Source organism: Cynocephalus volans, chromosome 3 (assembly GCF_027409185.1).
Source record: "Cynocephalus volans isolate mCynVol1 chromosome 3, mCynVol1.pri, whole genome shotgun sequence".
In the NCBI taxonomy this organism is placed as follows: Eukaryota; Metazoa; Chordata; class Mammalia; order Dermoptera; family Cynocephalidae; genus Cynocephalus; species Cynocephalus volans.
In genome coordinates this window covers 9,815,741-9,835,049 of record NC_084462.1, presented here as the reverse complement: position 1 = coordinate 9,835,049, position 19,309 = coordinate 9,815,741, and the positions used below count along the sequence as shown (strand labels likewise).

Here is a 19,309-nt window from a genome sequence, read left to right as displayed (position 1 = left end):
GTGGGTGGGGCCTGTTGCTAGGGAGGAAGGAGGGGCTTATGGCTTTGGGAAATGGTCCTGTTGGTATGAGGGAAGGAAAGGGGACTGTGGTTAAGGGGGTTGTGAGCAGAGTTGTTTGGGGTCATGCGGGGACGCCGAAATCCCCTAAAACGCCACCTTCTCGGCAGACCCCCAGGAGTCGACCCATCAGTACGCCAGAGCTGCCTCAGCGGTGACCACCTTCTCCCCCGCAACACATTTTTCCCTTCTTCATAAACGGCCCATGGCAAACGAAGGCTCAGGGGGCAGCCGCCTGCCCCTGGCGCTGCCCCCGGCTTCCCAGGGTGGCTCGTCAGGAGGTGGTGGCTCCTCGGCGGGGGGCTCGGGAAATCCCCGACCTCCACACAACCTCCAAGGCCTGCTGCAGATGGCCATCACTGCGGGTTCAGAGGAACCAGAACCCCCTCCAGAACCCATGAGTGAGGAGGTAAAGGATGGGGATCCAAGAGGCTGGGGTGAGGGGGCTGGGGACAAAGGTGTCTTGGGAAGTGTGGCTTGGGGAACAAGAAGCTGGGGTCTTCCTGGGTGGGGGGGCAGGTGTCCAGGTGTAGAGGCATGGTAGGCTACATTCGTGCTAGATGGGGCCATTGTAGACTGAAGGTCAGACCTCAAAAGTGTCTGAGGGGACAGATCCCTGGATTCCAGCACTGTTCTAGGAGGCAGAATAAGCCTCGTGGTGTTTTTTTGGGAAAAAAAAAAAAAAAAAAAAGCAAGGGCTTTTTAGAGCCAGACAGACCTGGGTTCATTATTGTCCAGCTGTGTGACCTTGGGTATGTCACTTAATCTCTCTGAGCTCAAGTTCTTCATTTGCAAATTGATGATGATAGTAGAATGATAACAGTACTTCATAGGGTAATTCTTTTTTTTTTTAAAAGATGACCGGTAAGGGGATCTTAACCCTTGACTTGGTGTTGTCAGCACCACGCTCTCCAAGTGAGCTAACCAGCCATCCATATATAGGGATCCGAACCCGTGGCCTTGGTGTTATGAGCACCACACTCTCCCAAAGTGAGCCACTGGCCGGCCCTGGGGTAATTCTGAGGTTCCAGTTTAAATAGGGCTGCACACAGTGCCCCGCATATAGGCAGTGTGTTTGAAGGCGGTTGTGAAGAGCACAGGCTCTGTAGACAGACTGCTTAGATTTGACTTCAGGCTTGGCCAATTGCTGACTGTGTGATGTTGGGCAAGTCACAACCTTTTTGTGCCTCAATTTTATCATCTCTGAAATGGGAATAACAGTAATACTTACCTCATAGAGTTGTTTTGAAGGTTGATAGCAGTATTATTGTATAAACATTTAATTGGCAATTACAGTAAATGAAACATTGTGCTAATCCATTTATATACACGATGCCATTGTACCTTTATGAGAATGAGGTAGGAGAAAGTAGATACAGGAAGATTAAAGAGCTTGCCCACAGAGTGTGGTGCTGACAACACCAAGATCAAGGGTTCGGATCCCCATTACCTGTCAGCCGCCAAAAAAAAAAAAGCTTACCCAAACTTATCCAGGGCTGTGATTATAGAGCCCTCTTATGAGTACTTAACACAGGTCCTGGCCAAGTAAAAAAAATTTTTGTGGTCAGTTCTCAGCTCTCATCTCATCTGGCCTAATAGCAGCATTTGATTACTCCCTCTTCCTTGAATCTCTTTCTTCATTTGGTTTCTAGGACAACATAGTCTCCTGGTTTTCATCCTTACCCGAAGGCTTTCCTTCTGTGTCCTTGGTTGGTTCTTCCAACCTCTTAATGATGAAGTGCAACAGGATTCAGTTTTTGGATCTCTTATCTACACTCACTCTTTGTGATCTCATGTTGTGTTGAGGCTTTTACCGTTAGAAGTCTCAAATTTATATCTCTTCGCAAGTGGTTCTCCACTGTGGGTGATTTTATCCCCCAGGGGACATTTGGCAATGTATGGAGACATACTTGATTGTCACAACTGAGGGGAGGATGCTACTTCCATAAGGCTAGGATTGTTCAACATCCTGTACTGTATAGTACAGCCCCCACAACAAAGAACTGTCCAGCTTAAAGTGTCAGTATAGCCAAGTTTGAGAAATCCTGGTCTAGGCTGGACCTCTTCCTTGAACTTCAGGCATCCTGCTAAATATTTTACCCTGGCTGTATAATAGAGCACTCAAACTTAAGATGTTCAAAAAGGAGCTCTTAATCTCAACTCCTTCCACTTCAAACCTGCTTTTCCCACCATCTTCCCCATTTTCTGGTTGCAAGGACAAAAACCTTATAGTCACCCTAGATTCCTCTCTTTCACAACCCATATCTCAGTAAATTGTACTGGCTTTCTTTTCAAAGTAAGTCCAGGATCTGACCATTTCTCACTATTCCATCACTCCCACCCTGCTCCACACCACCTTCTCTCTCTTTCTTTTGGCAGCTGGTTGTACAGGGAACACACCACCTTCTCTCTTGCCTGGATCACTGCCTTAGCCTTGTAACAAGTCTTCCTTTGTCTGCCTTTACCTCCCCTCAGTCTATACTCAATAAGTCTGTCTCACCACTCCTCTGCTCAGAGTCCTCTGGTGGCTCCCTCACCTCATTCAAAGTGAGATCCTAGGTCTTTACAACATTCTGCAACACCAGGCATAATCTGCTCCCTATTATCTTTCTCTCCCCTCACCTTCTGTCTGTTCCCCCCTCGCTCACTCTGCTTCAGCCACATTGGCCTCCTGGGCTATTCCCTCCACCTGGAATGTTCTCCTAGGTGTCTGCTTGGCTCACTCTTTTGCCTACTTCTTTACTAACATGTTGCCCCCTTGAGACCTTTGCTGACCACCCTGTTTAATTCCACAGCCCCACCTTGGCACTTCTAATCCCCCACTCTGCTTAACTTTCTTCATGGCACTTGTCATATCACCACATTGCATACTACATGTTTTGTGTATTTTCTTTATCATCTACTCCCCCACCAGAATGTGAGCCTCCTTACCCCAGGGCAGGGTTTTTTTCTGGCTGTCTGAGGGCTGCATTCCTAGTATCTGGAAAAGATTCTTTGAATGAGAAAGATGCTCAATAGATATTTGTTGATTGAAGGAAGTCAGCCCTCAGATGTTGGCTGTAGTTATTGATAGCTGTTACTCCTTAATTAATTACTGATAGAGGTCTTCTTCCCCCCGCCCCTGCCATCATCCCCCAGAGGCGTCAGTGGCTGCAGGAAGCCATGTCGGCCGCCTTCCGGGGCCAGCGGGAAGAGGTGGAGCAGATGAAGAGCTGCCTCCGAGTGCTGTCCCAACCCATGCCTCCTGCAGCAGGCGAGGCTGAACTGGCCGCTGACCAGCAGGAGCGTGAGGGGGCCCTGGAGTTGCTAGCCGACCTGTGTGAGAACATGGACAATGCTGCAGGTATGCCCCTCTACATATCCCCTACTATGTTGGGGTGTCCTACCCCTTCTGGCTATATCCCATTGCAGCTCAGCCCTTATCTCTTCTCTCAGGGAGCTCATCACCAGCCCTCCCTGGCCTCTCAGCCTCCTCCAGCCTCTCCCTTTCCATTGCCAGGAGGAGCAAGGCCTTTCTCTCACTCCAGGCAGCCTGGTGGCAGGTTTGGTCCACCACTTCCCTGATATGTCCCGAGACTGGTCATTTCTCTTCTAGTCTGCTGGGCATCCACTGCCACTCCCTAGAGTATGAGAAGGGGATGTAGTTTTGGGCAGGGCGGTCAGGGTGTTCAGGTAAGGTCTCCCCGAGGGGCAATGTTTGATCAGAGACGTGAAGTGAGGGCATGAGTTGTGGGATGATCTCTGGAAAAAGCATTTCCAGGCAGTGGGAACAGCAAATGCAAAGGCCCTGAGGTGGGAATGTGCCTGGTATGTTCATGAACTGCAGCAAGGCCCTGACAGCAGAATGGAATAAGTGAAGGGCCTGGGGTAGGAAATAATGTTGGGGTGGACAAGGCCTCACAGACCATGGGTTTTATTCTAAATGAAGCAGAGCCAATAGAAGGTTTGAGCAGGTGAGCACAAAGTGAGACTCCACTTTCATTTGCAGGGGTGGAGTGGTGTGGTCATTGAGGGCGTGGATTTAGTTCACAGTCCAGGCTGTGCTGCCATGTGGTGGTGTGAGCTTGGCAGGTCCCTGACGCCCTTTGAGCCCCTGGTTACCTCCTGTGTCTAGGGATGTGATCCACACAAGTCCAGGTGCAGTAAACACGCAGTGCGCGGGAGACAGGGAGGACGATGTTGGAGAAGCCCTCCTTTGTTCCAGGAGAGTCATGATGTATCTGAGCACATTTAGTGCTCTGAGAAGACCCACAGTGAAGACAACCCTGCAGCTTTCTTTTACCCAGTGTTTCCCAGACTTACCCAGGCAGGGAACCCTCCCCACTTCAATCCATAGGACGGCTTATAGCAACTCAGCTGTTTCATTCATTTTTCGCTTATTCAGGAAATATCTGCTAAGTAGCTGCTATGTTCTAAGCACTGTGCTGAGTCTCCAATTACAGCAGCAGCGATTTTTACACCCTATTAGTAACCAAATGAGAATGAAAGTCAAAGATTTCCTCCCGGGCCTGTCTTCTCTCTCTCGCCCTCTCTCTTTCCACACACACACGCACACAAACACACAGACACACACACACACATAAATGTATATATGAGGGATATTCAAAAAGTTCATGGAGGGCCGGCCCGTGGCTCACTCGGGAGAGTGTGGTGCTGATAACACCAAGGCCCCGGTTTCGGATCCCATATAGGGATGGCCGGTTAGCTCGCTGGCTGAGCGTGGTGCTGACAACACCAAGTCAAGGGTTAAGATCCCCTTATCGGTCATCTTTTAAAAAAAAAAAAAAAAAAGTTCATGGAAAGATTTGTATTATCTTATTTATTTATTTTTTGGTGGCTGGCTGGTATGGGGAACTGAACCCTTAGACCTTGGTGTTACAAGGTTGCGCTCTAACCAAGTGAGCTAACCATCCAGCCCCCTTGATCGTATTATCTTTTAATTCTATTTTCCACGAACTTTTTGAAGTACTCTGTGTGTGTGTGTGTGTGTGTGTGTGTGTGTGTGTGTGTGTGTGTGTGTAATTTCTTAATAGAGATGCAGAATGATGATGAAGATGGGCTGAGGAGAACATTCTTTCATATGGCTGTTTACCCCACTCATTATAATTATTATTATTTATTAAGGTAAAATTCACATAACATAAACTTAACCATTTTAAAGTCTACAATATCAATTTCATAGCATTTAGTACATTCACAGTGTTGTGCAACCATCACCTCTATTTCCAGAACTTTTTCACCGCTCCCAAAAGAGACTCCATATTCATTAAGCAGTCCCTCCACATTCCCCCTACCCCTATCCCCTGGCAACCACTGTTAGCTTTTTGTCTCTGTATTTGCCTGTTGTGGACATTTCGTATAAATGGAATTCTATAACATTGCCTTTTGTGACTGGCTTTTCACTGAGCATGTTTTCAAGGTTCATTCATCTTGTAGCATGTGTCAGAACTTCATTCCTTTTTGTGGCTAATACTTCATTGTATGGATAGACCTGGTTTTATTTATCCCTTCACCTGTTGAAGGACATTTGGGTCATTTCCCCACTTTGGTTTCTGTGAATGGTGTTTCTGTAAACATGGGTGTGTAAGTGTCTGAGTCCCTGCTTTCAATCCTTTTGGGTCTATACCTAGGAATGGATTTGCTGGGTCATGGGAACTCTGTGTTTAACTTGTTGAGAAACCTTCAGGCTCTCCAGTACCACTTCATTTACAAAAACAGGTGGTGACCCATGGTGTGCTGACCCCTGGTTAAGTGTGTGTTTCTCCTGCAGGGGACATTCTGATTGTCACAAAGACTCGAGGTCATTATGGGCGTTTAGTGGGCTGAGCAGGACCCTAATGCCCCAAATGCTGATGGTGTTGAGACACACCAGCCTTGGAGGGACTCCTGGTTGAGTGCTTGGAGAGAGCCAGGACTTGGACACAGGCCCTGGTGGGAGCTTGCTTCCCTCTCCCATCCTCCCCTGATGTATTAGTTTGTTCCCGCTGCCATAACCAAGTACCACAACCTGGCAGCTTAAACAGGGTAAGTTTATCTTTTCACAGTTCTAGAGGCTGGAAGTCTGAGAACAAGGTGTTGGCTGGGTTAGTTCTTCTTAGGCCTCTCTCCTTGGCTTGTAGATGGCTTCTACCAGTGTCCTCACATGGTCATCCTTTGGTGCATGTCTGTGCCCTAATCTCCTCTTCTTATAAGGACGCCAGTCATATTGGATTAGGGCCCACCCTAATAACCTCATTTTACCTTAATTACCTCTTTAAACGCCTTATCTCCAAATATAGCCACTTTCCAAGGTACTGGAGGTCAGGGCTTCAACATACAGATTTTGGGAGGAAACAGTTCAGCCCATAACACCCAAACTTTCTCTCCTTTCTCTGCCGCACAGACTTCTGCCAGCTGTCAGGCATGCACCTGCTGGTGGGCCGGTACCTGGAGGCAGGGGCCGCGGGGCTACGGTGGCGGTCAGCACAGCTCATTGGCACATGCAGTCAGAACGTGGCAGCCATCCAGGAGCAGGTGCTGGGCCTTGGCGCCCTTCGCAAGCTGCTGCGGCTGCTTGATCGGGACTCCTGTGACACGGTGCGCGTCAAGGCCCTCTTTGCCATCTCCTGTGAGTGTACTGGGGTGGGGAAGCAGAGGCAGGGATGCTCAGGGTTGGGGCTGGGGCCAAAGCTGCCCACAGAGGTGGGTCCTGCTGGGATCTGCTGGGGGCAGAGGGAGAGGTGCCTCCTTTATGCATTTATTCACCATACTTGTTGGGACTCTGCTCTGGGTGCTGGGAACAAAGCAGCCAAGCTCCCCAAACCCCTGCTAGCCGAAGAGATGGATACTAACAACATAGTAAGATGGTGGTAGAAAATGATTCTGTGGCCCAGCTTGAGCACTTCGTACACATCAGAGTTTCTCAGCCTCATCACTGTTGACATCTGGGGCCAGTTTATTCTCTCTCTTGAGGGCTGTCTTGTGCACTGCAGGTTGTAGGGTGTTGAGCAGCGTCTCTGGCCTGTATCCAGCAGAGATGCAGAAGCACCCCCTGGTTATGACAACCCAAAATGCCTGCAGACATTGCAGAGAGTCTCCCGGTTGAGAACCACTGCTCTACACAAATTCTTTTTATCCCAACGGTCCTGTGAAGTTGGGTTTGTTCTCATCCTCCTTTGACAGAGGAGGAAACTGAGGCGTGGGCAGAGAGATTTGGTCAGGTTGTACAGCTCCGAGGGGCAGCTGGCTCCTACTCCCACCCTCACTCTTCAGTAAGGACACATGGAGCTGGAGTCTGAGCCTAGGTGGAATTCTTCATGTATCAGATGCCTTGTGTGTGTGGGCTGTGCAAGGGCCCCCATTTGACTGTTTCTTTTTTCTTTTTTTGGTGGCTGGCCAGTGCAGGGATCTGAACACTGTGCTCACACCAACTGAGCTAACCAGCCAGCCCCTCTTTTTTCTTTTTTAATAGCTTTATTGAGATACAATTCACAGGCCATACAATTCATTCTTTTAAAGTGTACAACTTAGTACTTTTTAGTCTATTAACAAAGTTGTGCAACCATCACCACTATCTAATTCCAGAACATTTTCAGCTGCACCCCAAACAGAAATCCTATACCCACTGAGCACTCACTCCCCATCCCTCTCTACCCCCAGCACCTACAACCACTAATCTATTTTATTGTCTCTAAGGATTTACCTGCCCTATATATTTCATATGGTCTGTGGCCATTTGTGTCCAGCTTAGCATAGAGTTCATCCATGTTGTAGCATGTGTTCTTTTTATGGCTGAATAATACTCCATTGTATGATACACCATGTTTTCTCTTTTTTTTTTAAAAAAAAAAGATGATCGGTAAGGGGATCTTAACCCTTGACTTGCTGTTGTCAGCACCAGGCTCTCCCAAGTGAGCCATGGGCCGGCCCCAACACCATGATTTCTTTAACTGGTTTGTTTCTATCTCTTGAGTATTTTTTTTTTTTTTTTGATAAAGATGACCGGTAAGGGGATCTTAACCCTTGGCTTGGTGTTGTCAGCACCACGCTCAACCATTGAGCTAACCGGCCATCCCTATATAGGATCCGAACCCGTGGCCTTGGTGTTATCAGCACCGCACTCTCCCGAGTGAGCCACGGGCTTGCCCTTCCATCTCTTGAGCATTGTGCTGCTATGAACATGGGTGAACAAGTCTTTGTGTGGATGTATGTTTTCATTGCTCTTGGAGATACCTAGGAGTGGAACTGCTGGGTCATATGGTAACTGTGTTTATCTGTTTGCAGTGGACTGTTTCTTAACCCCAGAAACCTACCCAGTCACTGGAATGGAGGGTAGGGGAGGGGTCTCAACACCCCCCTTCCTCTCTTAACCCATCCCTGTACATCCTGAGCCCTTGTTTTCTACTGGCATGTTCCCTAGGGGTGCAGAGACCTGGGAGGAGAACAGGGAAGGTTTGGATATAGATTCCCAGAGGGAGGAAGCATCTTGAGACATGAGGGAAAGAGTCTTGGAGGAGGTGGCACTTGGAAAGACACAGCCAAAGCTAGGGAGACAGATAGACAGACAAACCCGGGGCAGCTCAGCCACAAAGCAAAAGGAAGAGAGAAAGACTTGGTTCCCCTGAGGTATGGAGAAGCAGGGCATGGTGGGGACGGGCCAGGCAAAGTTTTCTTTCTTTTTTTTTATAAAGATGACCAGTAAGGGGATCTCAACCCTTGGCTTGGTGTTGTCTGCACCACGCTCAGCCAGTGAGCAAACTGGCCATCCCTATATAGGATCCGAACCCGTGGCCTTGGTGTTATCAGCACCGCACTCTACCGAGTGAGCCACGGGCCGGCCTCAAAGTTTTCTTCTAACAGCTTACATTAAAAAAAAGTCATCAAATATTTAAAAAATCTGTAAGACAGTCACAACATTCATAATTCAACAGGTACAAAAGAATATACAGTGAAAAGACTCTGTCCTGGAACCACCTGATAATCTTCCCAGAGAAAATCACTGTGACATGAATTTCTGTTTTCAGAGATTTTTTTGTTTGTTTGTTTTGGCAGTTGACTGGTATGGGTATGGAACCCTGGACCTTGGTGTTATTAGCACCATGCTCTAACCAACTGATATAACTGGCCAGCCCTGCTTCCAGAGATTTTAATAAATCTGCGAGCACAAATGTGTGTGGTGTGTGTGTGTTGGGGGTGTGTGTGTGTGTGTGTGGTATGTATGTGTGTGGGGCATGTATGTGTGTGTTAGGTGTGTCTTTTGTGCATGGGTGTGGGGTATGTGTGTGTGTGTGTCTGGTTTGTGTGTGTGTGGGTGTCTGTGTCTTGTGGTATGCATGTGGTGTGTGATGGGGGTGTGTGATGGGGGTGTGTGGTGTGTGTGTCAGGTGTATGTGTGTATACATAGACACATGCAGACACATCTCTTTTCCTATTGTACATTTGTACATAACTGGTATCAGACCATTCTGACTGTTCTGCACTTTGAGCTGCCTCTGTCTTTTTTGTTTTTTGTTTTTGGCAGCTGGCTGGGAGGGGAATTCGAACCCTTGACATTGGTGTTGTCTTTTTTTTTTAAACTGAGAATAACTTATCATCTTTCACTGTTTCCGTGGGTCAGGAATTCAGAAGTTGCCCACCTCAGTATTTTTTGCTTTGTGTCTTTCATGGGGTTGTAGTCAAACTTCAGGGGCATGGTCACCTGAAGGTTTGACCTCGATGAGTCTGTGCAGGGAGTGCCTCATTTAATACTCACTAGCCCCATGTTAGGTAGGGGTGCTACAGGTCTGCTTTCAAGGTGGCTCCCTCCCATGGCTGGCAAGTCTTTGCTGGCTGTTGGCAAGAAGCCTCAGGCTGCTTGAGTGTCCTCACAGCATGGTGGCTGTCTTCCCCAGAGAAAGCTATCTACGATGCAGGCACGAACTATGGGATCTGCAATGCCTTTTTTTCTTTTGGAGGTAAAATTCACATAACATTTTAAAGTGTACAATTCAGTGGCATCTGTCTTTTTTTTTTCAGGGCTCGCCATTTTGTAGCTGGCTGTCCAGCTACCATTTGGTAAGCTCCATGCTAGGAGCCATATGTAGGGCACAGTCTCCTCAGCTCCTCCTGCTGCCTGAGATGGTGACGTTACTGCTCTCCCTGCCCTTCCCGTGAGGGCATGGACTTGCTTGCCCTCCATCATGCTGCTTGTAAGTGGCTCTTTTTTTTTTTTTTCTTTTTTTTTTTTAAAAGATGACCGGTAAGGGGATCTTAACCCTTGACTTGGTGTTGTCAGCACCACGCTCAACCAGTGAGTTAATTGGCCATCCCTATATAGGATCCAAAGCCGGGGCCTTGGTATTGTCAGCACCACATTCTCCCAAGTGAGCCACAGGGTGGCCCTCCTTTTTTTTTTTCAAGGTTTTTTTTTTTTTTTTTAGAACAGTTTTAGGTTCATAGCACAATTGAACAGAAGGTACAGAGATTTCCTATGTGGCCCCTACCCGACACATGCACAGCCTCCTCCATTGCTAACATCCCACGCCAGAGTGGTACCTTTGTTACAACTGATGAATTTAGTGTTACATCATTATCACCAGAGTCCATAGTGTACATTAGAGTTCACTCTTGGTGTTGTACACTCTATAGGTTTGGACAAATGTATAATGACATGTATTTATCATTACAGTATTATACGTAGTTGTGCTTCCCTAAAAATCCCTTGCTCCACCTGTTCATCCCATCCCTGATCTTTTTACTGTCTCCATAGTTTTGCCTTTTCCAGAACATCATGTAGGTAGAATCAGACAGTATGTAGCCTTTTCAGATTGGCTTCTTTCACTTGGCAATATGCATTTAAGGTTCCTCCATGTCTTTTCATGGCTCGATAGCTTATATCTTTTTAGCACTAAGTGGAACTTTTTTTTTTTTTTTTTTAAAGATGACCGGTAAGGGGATCTTAACCCTTGACTTGGTGTTGTCAGCACCATGCTCTCTGAAGTGAGTGAACCGGCCATCCCTATATGGGATCTGAACCCATGGCCTTGGTTTTATCAACACCACTCTGTCCTGAGTGAGCCAGGGGCCGGCCCAAAGTGTAACTTTTTTAAAGGAGATGTGTGGGCCATGGTAATGACATTGGCTTTCGCTTCAAAAGTGATGGCAGCCATACTACAGTCCCTCCTGCTCACTGCTGCGTTGAGAAGAGGATAGACGCAGCAAGGGTGGATGGAAGGTGGAAGGTGAGTTGGGAGGTTATAGTAATGACCTAGGCAAGAGATAAAGGGTGAGGGGGGAGTAAAGCAGTGGTTCTAAAACAGGGATGATTGTGTCCTCCAGGGGGCACTTGGTCAATTTCTGGAGACATTTCCTATTGTCACAATTTGAGGGGCAGGAGTTACTGGCATCTAGTGGGTAGAGGCCAGGGATGCTGCTGAACATCTTGCAGTGCACAAATGCACAAGACAGCTCCCACAACACAGAATGATCTGGCCCACATGTCAACTATGTCCAGTTGGAGAAACCTTAGAGTAAAGAAGTAGTTGCTCTTGCTACATTTTGAAGGGAGAGCCAACAGGCTGTGCTTGCCAGTTGAATGTGGGGGGATCTTCATGTTTGTCACTCCCCACAGGCCTGTTCTTCTTTATTTTTAATTAAGCAACCTTTTATTTAACCCAATATATCCAAACTATTAAACTTTAAGACATAGTTAATATGGAATATCAATGAGATACTTTACATCTTTTTGTCATGCTGTCTTTAAAACCTGGTGTGCATCTTACACTCAATGCAGATGCTGAATTTTCAGCGGCTGGCATGAAGTATAGTTGTACTAAAGCAATAAAGTTGTGTTTAATGGGAAAATATTTTACAGCTTTTTACTTTAATTGTAAATGAATTGAAGTTAAATGAAATGAACAACTCAGTTACTCAGTTGCGCCTGCCACATCTCAGGTACTTAGTGGCCACAAGCTTCTAGTGATGTCCATTCGTTCTGGGCAGTGCAGGCCTAGAGCTTGCCCAAGAGTTGGCACCTCATTGGAGGTGCACCCCACAGCCTGGCTCTTGTCCTGCTTGGAGGCCTTCCAGAGTTCTCATTGCTCTCAAGGTAAAGGTCATACATGCTCCGTAGCCTGGCTTTCTGGGCTTCACTTTCCTTATCTGTAAAATGGGATTCCAGGGGCACCTACCTCTAGGATAGTTGTGTGGATCAAAAAGAGATAATGCTTCCTCAATGGATGAATGGATAAACAAAATGTGGTCTATCCATACAATGGAATACTATTCAGCCATGAAAACAAATGAAGTACTGATACGGTTTACAAAGTGAAAAAAAAAAAAAGCAAAAGAAGAACACAAAACAAAACAATTTGTAGCTGGAATGGACCTAGAAAACATTATGCTGAGTGAAAGAAGCCAGACACAAAGGTCATATATGATGTGAATCTGTTTACGTGAAATGTCTAGGATAGGCAAATCCATAAAGACAGTGGATCTGTGGTTGTGGGAACTGGGGGAAGGGGAAACTTGGAAGTACTCCTAATAGGTTTTTTGGGGAGTGATTAAAATGTTCAGGATTTAGATAGTGGTGATGGCTGCAAAACTTTGTGAATATACTAAAAACCACTGAGTTGTATATTTTATTTTTTATTTTTTTTTAAAGATGACCAGTAAGGGGATCTCAACCCTTGACTTGGTGTTGTCAGCACCACGCTCAGCCAGTAAGCTAACCGGCCATCCCTATATAGTATCCGAACTTGCGGCCTTGGTGTTATCAGCACCGCACTGTCCCAAGTGAGCCATAGGCCAGCCCCTGAGTTGTATACTTTAAAGTGGTGAACTGTATGGACTATTTTTTTTTTTTTTTGTGGCTGGCTTGTACAGGGATCTGAACCCTTGACCTTGGTGTTATCAGCATCATGGATTATGAATTATATCTCAATAAAAATACTTTTTTAAAAAGATGAAAAAAAAAAAGAGTAGGCCCATAGAAAATGATGATAATGATGGTGGTGACGGTGATAATGATGCTGGTGATGAATGGTGATGGTCATGGTGAGGGTGGTGATGATGATGGTGGTGGTGGTAATGATGGTGGTGATGAAGATGATGGTGATGGTGGTGGTGATGATGACTGTGACCTCAAGGCCCTGCTCCTTCCTTCTCAGGCCTGGTCCGGGAGCAGGAGGCTGGGCTGCTGCAGTTCCTCCGCCTAGACGGCTTCTCAGTGTTGATGCGGGCCATGCAGCAGCAGGTGCAGAAGCTTAAGGTCAAGTCAGCATTTCTGTTGCAGAACCTGCTGGTGGGCCACCCTGAACACAAAGGTGGGATGGCCCCTGAGGGAGGTCAGGGTGGAGGGAGGGGGAGCAGATGACCTGGGGAGGGTATGGGCATAGGGGAAAGGGAGGAGCAGACATCCTGGGGAGGGCGAGGGCATCGGGAATGGGAGGGACTGCCCCTCTGACCCCTGAAGCCCTTCCCCCAGGGACCCTGTGCTCCATGGGGATGGTCCAGCAGCTGGTGGCCCTTGTGCGGACAGAACACAGTCCCTTCCATGAGCACGTGCTTGGAGCCCTTTGCAGGTGCGCTGAGGCCCCTAGAGGATGGGGCCTGGGGTGGGTTTCCCACAGTGAGAGTGCCTCAGGAATCAGCTCACCAGCCTCCTCCTTTCTCAGAACCAGGAGTTGGGACCTTCCATGTGGGGGATGAAAGGTGCGGGGCCAGAGAGGAGCAGGAATGTGGGGCATCAGTTTCTCTACCTGTAGGGGGCTGACATGGTGGCCTGTGGGAGGGGGAATGTCTTTCTTATACCCCCTGTACACACACACACAGTACAAGTGGATTAGTGTCTAAAAAAATGACAGAATGGAGTGAGTGAGTGTCAGACACTGTACTAAGTGCCCTGTTTTGTACCTGCCTCATTGTAACCCCTGGGGTGATGTGGGGCAGTGTGAGGTCACTTTTGCAGATGGGGAAACTAAGTCCCAGTGTGGGGCAGTCACATGTCCTGGCTCCCATGGGAGCTGTTGGGGGTGGGCAGTGTGAGTAAGCCCAGTTCTGTCTGGCAGAGCGAGGTCCTAAGGGCTGCTGTCTGTTTCCTACAGCTTGGTGACAGACTTCCCCCAGGGCGTGCGTGAGTGTCGGGAGCCTGAGCTGGGTCTGGAGGAGCTCCTCCGCCACCGATGCCAGCTGTTGCAGGAGCATGAAGAGTACCAGGTATTGGGTGGAGGGCCTGGGTCAGGGAGGAACCAGCCCATACCTGCCCTGGGGGCTCTGGGTTCTATTGATTCAGGCTTTCCATTTGCATTCTCTTTCTTTCTTTCTTTTTTTTTAAAAAAGATGACTGGTAAGGGGAACTTAATGCTTGACTTGGTGAGCCACGGGCCAACCCTTTGCATTCTCTCTTTTTATGTGTGTTTTTCTGCTGTCCATTCAGCAGACATTTTTTGCGTGCCTCCCATTTGCCCAGTGCTGTGTCAGTACAGGGGAGGCAGCAGGGAGATAGAGGAGCTCAGAGATTCTTGAGGGGATGATAAAGTTGTTGAATTATTATCTAAGTTATCTAATATGATTATTTATATCATATCACTGAAATATCTTAATAAGCTATTTCATTAAATTGATAAGAAATAAGTGATAACCAATTGTTTAATTGATTAGATTAAAAAGTAACTAATTGATAAATAGCTCACTAGATATTTAATTAAATAGATAAGTAACAAATAAGTGATAAACAACTCAGATAAATAGATATTAAGTAACATATGAGAAATCAGAACTAATTATTCAAATCGTTATTTAATAATTTAAATGATTAATTAATTTAGTTAACCACTAAAATGTTGGTACTTCAGCAAAGCCGAGTCCAGCAAATGTGCCAACACACCCAGAGCATCCATTCTGTTGGGCCCACTCTTCTGTGGGCACTGTCAAGTGTTTACAGAGAGGCACTGGGCATAAAGGTGACCAGAAGAGGCAGGATGCCCATCCGCAGGTGTTCACTCTGACCTTATGACAGGACCCGCAGGCTATGAGGCAGGGGAAGCCTGGGACTAGCCTGGCCTGGGGTTTGGGTTGGGGAGTGTGTTTGTCCCCCAGACATCCCCTGAGCCTCTGGTGTGCCAGTCAGTTGGCCGGGTGAAGCTGGGGTCTACCTGTGAGGCCCACCTTGTCCCCACCCTGGAGGTGCCCATGGGCTAATGGGGGCAGCTTCATGTAAAGTGACCAACATTCCTTTTTTTCTCTTTCTTTTTTTTTTTTTAAAAGATGACCGGTAAGGGGATCTTAACCCTTGATTTGGTGTTGTCGGCACCACGCTCTCCCAAGTGAGCCACAGGCTGGCCCTTTTTTCTTTCTTTTTAAACAATAATTTTATTTATTTATTTATTTATTTATTTGTCCTTTTTTGTGACTGTGCTCAGCCAGTGAGCGCACCGGCCATCCATATATAGGATCCGAACCCGTGGCGGGAGCGTCACTTCACTCCCAGTGCCGCACTCTCCAGAGTGAGCCACAGGGTCGGCCCTAAACAATAATTTTAACAGCTTTAGTAAAGTATAATTGACATATAATAAACTGCACATATTGAAAATGTACAATGTGGGAAGTTTTGACATGTGTAAATACCTGTGGAAACATTCGTTCTTCCATCCCTCCATTCATCAGGTAGTAGGTGGCCTTTGTGACAGGCCATGCCCTGGGCTCTGGGGATTCTGTGGGGAACAAAACAGACACAGCTTGGGTTCTCATGGGGCTCGTAGGGTGACAAATAAACATGTCGACAAACACACACACACATATATGTGTTTACACACACACACCGTATATATACGCATGTATAATATATGTAATACATTTAATATGTACTGTTACATATTTATTACATGACATCAGGGAGTTAGAACTATAGTGAGGAAAAATTAAACTATTGAAGGGACAGAGAATGCCTGTTAATAGAATAACTTTTTATACATATTATTTCGTATGTGTGTGTCTACAGAACACATTTCTAGAAGGGTAATGGTTGGGGTATAGTATGTTAAAGTTGAAGGCTAAAGGGTTAAGGGCCATTTTGTCAGCTATTGCCAAATTGCTGTTCATGGAGGTTGGACCATTTGACACTCCCTGCCTCACGGGTGCCCAACTTTCCACATCCTGGCCAGGACAATGTGGCTTCAAACCATTTGACCCTTTTTCAGGCTGATTGGTGAAAAGTGGTATTCTAGTCCACTTTATATTTCAAATGTGAGTGAAATTGGGCATCTTTTCTTTCTTGAGAACTGTTCATTCATATCTCTTGCCCATTTATCTTTTGGGTGGTGGTTTTGCAATTGATTTTTTTTTTTTTTTTTTTGGTCGTTTTTTTTTTTTTTTTTTTTCGTGACCGGCACTCAGCCAGTCCTATATAGGATCCGAACCCACGGCGGGAGCGTCGCCGCGCTGCCAGCGCAGCACTCTACCAAGTGCGCCACGGGCTCGGCCCTGCAATTGATTTTTTAAAGCTCCTTAAGTATTAAATGTTAGCCTTTTGAATCACAAATATTTTTTACCAACTTATTTTTCTTTCATTTTTGTTTCTGACATTTTTTTGCCATGGAGGTATCTTTTTTATGTGGTTCAACCTATCTGTGCTTTCTTTCTTGGTTTCAGGGGTTTGTATCCGTGGAAGGGGTCTTGAGTAGGGATAGACGGGTCAATTTCTGGGAGTTAGAAAGAGCCAAAGGAGGCTGATGTGAGGACAGACCAGTGGGGTAAGACTGGAGGCTGTGAGACCCTGGGTGTAGTTCAGTAGTTCAGAAACTGATGAGAAGAGAAAGTGAATCATGGATCAGTGGTCAGAGAAGCCTGGATGGCTTCTGGGGTGGGCAGGCAGCAGCCAGGAGGAACAAGGAGCAACCTCTGGGTGCTGAGCATGCTGGAGGCAGGGCTTGACCTTTGCACTCAGGGTTTCTGTTCTCGCTCCCCAATCCAGGAGGAGCTGGAATTCTGCGAAAAGCTGCTACAGACCTGTTTCTCCAGCCCGACGGATGACAGCATGGATCGGTGAAACCTAGTGACTTTTTGCCTTCCTCTCTGTGGGAACCCGTCCTCCTGCCTCCCTCCCCACCCACAAGGTCCTTTCCCAAGGGATCACACAGTCTTATTGGTGCCTGCACCCTGGGCATGCCAGCCCACCTTTGTGCAGCCCCCTGTAGGGGGTGCTGAGAAAGGCACCAGCTTTGGACCCCACCTCTCACACTCTCTCACACTTATCCCCCTTCTCATTTCCACACTGCTCTTCCAATAAAAGTGTTTCTCCTCCACCTCCTCCTTCACTGCTGCCTCTGTCACCTCCTCTGGAAGGTGCATGAAGGGCAGGAGAGGCACAAGCTTAGGGTACTTGGGGTGCCACTGGAGTAATAATAAAAGTGTTGCTCTTTATCATCCACAAAGCTGTTGTCTCCTTTCATCTTTCTGGCCTATCGAGAAGGAGTGTAGGAAACATCAGTCCTTTTTATTCACTTGGCATCCCTAAATTCTCCTAGGTTTGTGTAATTCCCCCCACTACATGTCCATGCCTAACAACACCCATTAAATGTTTTTCCTTAGAATAGAAGCCATCTTTTTCCCCAGCATCCCTTGCAGTAGATACTCATGTGACTTCAGCTCCACCAATCAGAATCTGTCAGTGGTCTCACTCCTCCACCAGTCAAAACCTGCCAGATGGTCTGGATGCAGAAGTGGATGCACCTGACTTCTGGGGCAGGCAGGCAGATGTTCTGGTGGTAGTGTCTGAGCTGGGTATTGGTGATGGAGGCCACTCTGTGTCCCAGGAGCAGGCCTGTAGTTGGGTGTGGAACTTGATACTACTTTAAAACAAGACCTCAAATATGAAAAGGGAAGATTGGCAAACCTATTGAAACAAATTGAGGACTGTTCTAAATTAGATTGTGCAGTGAATAGTCCTTCCATTCCACTAAGTACACTTTCCCACTTCTGGTGGGTGGGACATATACACCTGCCCCTTGACCTCAGGCTTGATCGTGTGACCTGATTTGACCAATGGGAGGTGGCAGATGTGAGGTGGCTTAAAATATGCTAACACAGTTGGGCTTGGTCTCTTGTGTACCTGCTTTTTGTTATGAGATGGTGCCTTGGGTAGCCCATTGGTGCCAGAGAATGAGAGACATGGGGAACAGGACCAGTCTTACCAAACTTCACACCTGCAGCTCCAAGCTGTGAACATGATACATGCTACTGAGGTTGTCTGCCATGCAGCAATAGCTAGCTGATACAACGACCAAACAACACCATGTGCCACAAATACACTAAAAATTGTAGGGACCAGAAGAGACATGGCTGAAAAATCAAATTGCTGACAAGTGTTAGTGAATGCAGGTGTAATGACAAAGATTAATAGAAGCTAACATGTGAAGGAGAAATGCATAACTGGCATTTTTATGCCAAACAAGTAGAACAGAAAAATGTACTCAAACATGTAATTCAATAAAACGTCCCCGAAGAAAAATATCAATCTGTAGGTGAAAAAAAAGTATAAGTTAAGTTCCTCGGTGCTGATAACACTAAGGTCAAGGGTTTGGATCCCCTTACCTGCTAGCCACCAAAAAAAGAAAAATTAAGTTCCTTATACGCACTTACTCATCTGATCCTTACAGCAGACCTCTAAAATGGGCAGGGAGGGGTCTATGAAAGCTGGGGAAACTGAGGTTCAAAACCAGACGGGACCTTAATGAATACTGATACAAGGCCTAGGAGGATCTTTTCAGTTGGTGTTATTAGAGGACGCTTTGTGCAGCAACCGGCAACAATAAAGACAAGGCCCGGGCAAAGGCCCGCAGGGGCAACTGAGGTCAGCCTGAGGCAGGGAGAAGGCGTCGAGAAAACGGTGTGGGACAAAAGTGCCTGGCCTTAGTTGGAGGGAAAAGCTGGGATGGATTTTTCAAGAAGGCAGAACTACGATTGGAGGAGACAGAATAGAGAATCGACTTCCGAACGGAGAGAGTGTGAAGAGAAATCCTGGAGTAGGATATTAATAAGACATTGGAACGGAGAGGTAGAGAAACTGGCTACTGGCTGTGCAGTGGCGCCTGCGCATTGAGTCGACTGGTTTATTCCGAGAGACCAAGGGCATGAACGGGCGCAAGCGCATCTAAGGTGGAGGTGTTCCGGGGTGGGCGGGGTCAAGGGCTCCCGGGACCAGCACGCACGCGCACTGAGGGGGTCCAGGCGCGCGGCTGTTGTCGCACCTGCGCACCGAGACAACCCCGGGAGGGCGGGGCCTCCTGCGCTGGGGGGA

General features: G+C 47.1%; 1 protein-coding gene and 1 non-coding gene across 2 annotated transcripts; one reads left to right on the top strand and one right to left on the bottom strand.

Moving 5' to 3' along the window:
* Nucleotides 1-123: 123 nt before the first annotated feature.
* On the top strand, nt 124-17,444 carry HSPBP1 (HSPA (Hsp70) binding protein 1). The gene is given in 8 exon segments (XM_063091057.1): nt 124-225; nt 227-466; nt 3,196-3,400; nt 6,440-6,664; nt 13,182-13,337; nt 13,499-13,595; nt 14,118-14,229; nt 16,985-17,444. Coding segments are annotated over 8 exon segments (1,212 nt in total). The 3' UTR covers nt 17,060-17,444.
* Nucleotides 8,035-8,106, bottom strand: TRNAV-GAC (transfer RNA valine (anticodon GAC)). Its single transcript has one exon. It is a non-coding gene; the product is annotated as a tRNA-Val (tRNA).
* Nucleotides 17,445-19,309: the final 1,865 nt, after the last annotated feature.